The sequence below is a fragment of the Volvox carteri genome (genome assembly GCF_000143455.1).
Source record: "Volvox carteri f. nagariensis unplaced genomic scaffold VOLCAscaffold_5, whole genome shotgun sequence".
Classification (NCBI taxonomy): Eukaryota; Viridiplantae; Chlorophyta; class Chlorophyceae; order Chlamydomonadales; family Volvocaceae; genus Volvox; species Volvox carteri.
The window spans coordinates 745,132-751,131 of NW_003307548.1; the positions used below are offsets into that span (position 1 = coordinate 745,132).

Consider the following 6,000-nt stretch of genomic DNA (forward strand, 5'->3'; position numbering starts at 1 on the left):
TTAGTTGCAGTTGCACTTCAGTTGGGGGTCAGCTGCTCGTAGGCGGGAGAAGGTGGAGCGCAGGTGGTGCGTGTGGGTGCCTAGATCCCCGCCACCTGGCGCCTATTGCTCTGCTGGCAATGTTGGTCGTGAGGCTGTGTGTGCGCATGTGTTGAGTGAGAGAGAGGTTGCAACCCATTTTGGTAGTACGCGAGTGAGGAGGGTTGGGAACTACAGGATTGCGGTTGAGTGCAGCAAGCACAATACATCGTAGTACAGTACGGTGCATGGCCATGGACTAGGAAGGAGCTAAGTCTGATGATGATGATGATGATGATGATGTTAATGGTGGCTGAACGCCACGGTCGACACAGGGTAGAGGAGTGAGAAGTGATGTGACGATTAAAAGCCTTTGACCTCTGGGGGGGAAGAGGGACCGTCGGAGAATCATGTGAACAAGGTACGAACAAGGTCAGGAGTGTCCTATTGGAGCAGGGGTTGCAGTTAAACACATCATCAGTGCGGCAACCACAAAGCCCCCCCCACACACACATCAAGTGGGGATTGTTCGGATCACTGAACAGCTCGGAGCATCCAAAAGGTAAACCAACGCTCCTAGAGGTCATGTACGACAGTAGTGGTGTGCAAAACAATCCCCTCCTAATGCCAATGCAGGTCTCAGTCAACAGAACCTTCAGAGTGCCACCACTGCAGGCTGCAGGTCCACCAGCAGCGGGGCAAAAACAACGATAGCAATACTAATCAACAACAGAATTTACAGATGACACGTCAGTATAGAAAATTCAAGCAGCAATAGCAGCATCACCACTCCCAATAATAATAATAATGATAACAATTAGTACTAAACAAAGATGGCCCAAAGAGGGAGAGGAGGAGGAGGGTGATCATCACGCAACAACGTCAAGATGCCACTTATTTTATGAATAAAATAGATATTCAACCATCCTACAGCTTATCTCCGCCCAAAAAACACAGTACGCCGCTCTGCCTCTCGTCCACGCTTCAAATCCACCACCCGCCAATTCAAAATGCCTCCGAGATGACACACACACACACACACACCCCGCGCACCTTCCAAGCCCTATCCAAAACACACACGCGCTCAGGCAGGCCGCTTCACCGCCTCTTCCGCCTCCTTCCTCACCGCCTCCACGCTGAAAGCCCACAGCCGGGCCCCAAGCTCCCCGTCGTGGGAGGCTGGAGATGACGGCGCCAAGTTGCAGTCACTGTAGTACTCTCCTGGTACGACATTCGGTGCCGTAGCCAGCAGCATCTGCAGCCCGGGTGGCGGTGGTGACGATGTGTGTATGTGTATGTACGTGTGTATGTCAGTCAGGGCACATACACAAGTACTCAGACAAGCACATACATACATACACGCATACGTGCATATGTCACGCACAGAGGTAACGTGTCTCACGTGGATGCGCGTGAAGCACCAGGTGCTCTGGGGAATAGGGCACCGGGGATCACCCGGTAAGAGAGCTTGCAGCAGGCGGGGGCCGCTGAGGCTCAGGCGCATTACCACCCTCGTCCACCTCTCCCCCTCAGCAGCAGCAGCAGCAGCAACAGCCGCCCACCCCACCCCACTCCCCACCCCCCTACCGCACCTGGGTAGCAGCCCCCTGCGCGATCGTCTTGGCGAGTGGCTTGAACAACAGGAATTGGAGCGATACGGCCGCAGTACGGAAACCCGTGCAGCGGCCGCCACCGCCGCCACTCCTGCCCTCGCCGGCGCCCCCGCCGTCAATCCCGACCATATGTCGCTTGAGCTCGGTGTCAAAGATCACTCCCGGGTGGCAGCACACGGCCACAACCGGCTTACCTGCAGATAAGTGAGGTGGGAGAGAAGGGTAAGGAGGGGGAGAAGCGGTAGTGCGCGGCTGCGAAACCCCACCACTATCGCGGCCATTGGATAGCTGATGACACACACACACACACACGCGCGCGCACACACATACATACACGCACACACACGCACACACACACGCACTGATCACACAAGCCCTGCTTCAGTTATTGTCGTGGTGGGGTGGCGTCTCAGCTCCCCCCTCTCCTTAAGCCGTAACACCAACACAGATAGATTGCTGCACTGCCAACTCAAACACCCCTCCGTGCTTTTAGCAGCCACCACCACCACCACCACCACCACCACGACGCCAAAACACGTGCCGTGACTGGGGGGAAGGAGGGGGGAGGAGGGAGCCATCTGGGGATACAAGCACCAGGATCGTGATCAACCGCTCTAACCACCTACCCGCCAGTTGGCGCTGTAGCTCCCGCGTGAAGAGGATGTTGCAGAGCTTACTAACGCCGTACGCCTTGAATGGCGAGTAATCCGCACCGCTGCGGAGAGCATCAAAACTGGGAAGACCGCAAACCCATCCACCGCATCAGCCGCCCAGATAAGAAAGGGCACATATTAGATATGAATCTATACCGTGTTCGCGTTACATACATACAATATACGTACAATATACATACATATATATATAAACCTTGTTTTCACTAATCGCATGCGGTTTTCCATATGCGGGTGGCGGTGCTCCCTGATAACATACATACACACGCACACACTCACATGCGGCAGACAGGCTAGGCACTAGGTGCACACTGGGGGGTGCCCTAGACAGGTAGGTGCAGGCGGGGCCCCGGCCCCAGGTCACCCCACCGGTCTCTCTCCCGCCCGGCCCCCGCCCCACCGCTCTCCGACCGCACTCCGGACCTCTTCCCACTCACTCACTCACTCACTCACTCACTTGATGCCTCCTGGCACTTCAAACAAATGATGTCCCATGGACGACAGCACCACCACCCGACCCTCCCTGCCGCTGCCAGAAGCCGACGTCAGCATCACCTCCAGCAGCCCCTGCGTGAGGGCGAAGTGCCCCAGGTGGTTGGTGGCCCACTGCAGCTCGAAGCCATCCTTGGAGTTCGCGAAGGCCGGGCAGGCCATGATGCCTGGGTCGGCAGGGGTGTGTGTGGGGGGGGTGGGGGGGCCCGGAGGGCCCCGGAGGGGGGAGTGGGAAAGAGGGAGACGAGTCGGTGTGGGAGTGGGTGCGCGCGCGTGTGTGTGCGTCTGTATGTGTATGTGTCATGATGGGGAGAGGTGAGGGACGTGTTGTTGGTCGGCAGTTGGGAAACTTTTGCATGTTGCATGTGTGTATTCCCCCTAAACCCCATCACCCCATTTTCAATACCCCCTCCCCTCTAATCAACACCCACTCGCAATTATCTGTCCTCCAGCATCTGCCCCACATCTTCACTCCCCGGGCCCCCAACTCCCCCCGTACCATCCCCAACCCACCACCCACCTGCGTTCAACAACAAGATGTTTAGCGGCAGCCCCGTGGCCTTGAAGGCATCCACCGCGCTCCGTACAGACGCGAGGGAGGACAGATCCAGCTCCAGGGGGGTTACCTTGGCGCCGGGTACGTCCGTACGCAGCCGGGTCGCAGTGGCTTCGGCCCGAACCTGGGGAGGGGGTGGTGGAGGCCGAGCAACAGGCAGTGCGAACGCTGCTGAGGAAATATGTACGTATGTATTTAGGGTTTTAGGGTTTTAGTATGTATGTATGTATGATTTAGATTACGCTGTGGGCCGCAAAAGACGGGGAACGAGCCGAAGCACAGCGCAAAGGTCGGACCACGCAGCACAAGCTGCGGCTAGTCTTGTGTGCTCCCGACCCCGACCCAGGCTCTGCCAAAACGCGACGCAGCCACTCAGCAGCGCCTCCGTCCGGGGATGGTGCTTCAGTAAAAACACTCAAGTCCCGCATGGACGATGATCAATGTACCTATGTATGTACCTATGTATGTGTATGTGGCGGGTGCAGTGCCTCCCCACACCGGAGGCAGAGCCGCCTGGGAAGCACTCACCTGCGACCTAACCGCCACAACCACATGGGCTCCCCGTTGAGCTAGCACGCGGGCGCTCTCGTAGCCCAAACCCGCTGCTGCACCTGTGACCAGGGCCACACAGCCCTTTCCGTCCCAATTGGAGCATACCTGCGGGTTGTTATGGCAAGCAAGGCAGTGCAACAAGCTCACTTCTGGACAAGTCCTGCTTTCATGATTACGATTTGTGAACAAAATTGTTAACTGTTGAAATGCAGGACAAAAGAGAAAACATCTTGAACATACCGCTTCGGCAGTGCTTGCTGAGCCAAAGCCTGTTTCCCCACGTGCACCTAGCATATACTTGAAGCTCATGCCATAAGACGGTTTCTTCTGCACACCGCCTTTCGTGTGATATGGCTCGGCTGTTGGCATCTTGAAGACGGAACGGCGTAGCTTAAACTGTAACGGCGATGTCACTATCGCAAGGGAGAGTATTCAACACTCAAGAGCCAGCTAATTAATGATGACAGAATAATATGTCTTGATGCTCATTATGTAGTAAAAAGGCCACAAAATGGTTTCGGGGATCGCAAGTAATTGGTAATTCGAGTTTACGCTTATTCACCGTACTACTAGCTCCAGAACCTGGTTGCGAACCTACACTAGCATGCTTTTAAACGGAAACTGATGATAATTGGGCTAAATAATTAACCGATGATTATATGGGGAATATATATATGGGGTTTATATGGGGAATATATAACGAACTGCAAAACATTACCCGCCCGCATCTATGATGCCCGCATCGATGACAATTCCGGCATCATCGCCGGACTGGTGGCCGATTCCCATTAACCAGCTTCCAGTCCGACCATGTACCAAGGCATATTCACTTGACACCAAATGAATTTTGCATTTTTTTCGCAATACAGTTAAATTGTCATTTCTGACGGACATCTTAATTTCATCGGCATGAGTGGACGAGCTCCATCACGCCTCCCATTCCATCAACCGTCTGCTCAAACCATTCCATGACGCCTGTTGCCCAGCTCTAAAATTATAAGGCTTTTGTATAGCTCACATTCCCAACGTAGTTATCATATAGTTGCGCGCAATGGAGCAGATGTATTACAACGCGCTCCATGGCGGCAATCTCGTATGGGTGGCGACTGCGGGGCAGGAGCTCGAGGATGCAGTGGAGCATGCAGTAGAGGAGCCGCCTCAGTAAGCTTACTTCAACCTACTTTTCCTTGGTTTCATGGTGGATGGCGTTACGTCCTTGGGAGAAGACATTACTCCCCCAATTTGCCAGAGGACTTCTCCAGGCTCTGCAGCTTCATGGCGGACACGGGCAGCGCGTCGAGTAAGCTCAAGTGGAGCTTGGTTCAGGTGGCCCTCGTGCAGGTTACCATCCTCCTACTGCACTTCTGCATCGGGCGGCGCGCGAACGACGCGCGTATTATGCACACGAGTGACATTGGTCGCCCCGCAAAGCTGCCAGGCGTCGGGCCCTGCGGTGCCATGCAACCTTCGTGGTGAAAAGACGCAGCAGGTAAGCATAGCCATTCCAACTTTAAAGTATTTTTCAACTGTAACATTGTGAACCATGTGACATATGTGTAGGGTGGTCGTGCCGTACATCCTTCCATCCTGCCTGAGATAAAGTTAACCTGCGAGCCGACCAAGAATGGAGTTGTGCCGCTGTCGACCCGGCAGATTCCGTTGGATGCTGGTGTTGGGTGCGGAACCTGAGCAACCCATTGAGAAGTTGACTACGGTGACAAGATGAGGGTGCCCCGAAATACCGGGGGAGGGAGGGTTTCGCAGGGTAGCTGCCACGGCTGAAGATATACCCCCCTGTTTCACACATCCTGCGTGGAGCAAATGCTGTGGAGTGGCCCATACGTGCGCCGGTGGAGTACATTACACCATGCATAGCCTTCACTAATGTCTGGGTTTATTTTTGTAGGACATTGCGGCAACGAACCCCCCCATCGTCATAGACCTACCCGGGGGCATTCAGAGGCAGCTGGTAACGTTGCAGCAGACGGTCAGTGGCCGGCAGGAGGTCAGCACCACGGGCAGGGAGCTGCACCAGCCAGCGGCGGCGCATATGCTCCCCTTAGGTGCGCACGCGGGTCTGCAGCCGGCATACGTTGGG

General features: G+C 55.2%; 1 protein-coding gene across 1 annotated transcript; it reads right to left on the reverse strand.

Annotated features, from left to right (window-relative positions):
- Window positions 1-366: 366 nt before the first annotated feature.
- VOLCADRAFT_79467 (uncharacterized protein) lies at window positions 367-4,211 on the reverse strand (the record flags this gene model as incomplete). The annotated part of the gene is made up of 7 exons (XM_002947167.1): window positions 367-1,273; window positions 1,611-1,727; window positions 2,226-2,364; window positions 2,760-2,961; window positions 3,315-3,474; window positions 3,879-4,007; window positions 4,143-4,211. 7 exons carry the CDS (start codon window positions 4,209-4,211, stop codon window positions 1,103-1,105), a joined length of 987 nt encoding a protein of 328 aa, XP_002947213.1. The 3' UTR covers window positions 367-1,102.
- Window positions 4,212-6,000: the final 1,789 nt, after the last annotated feature.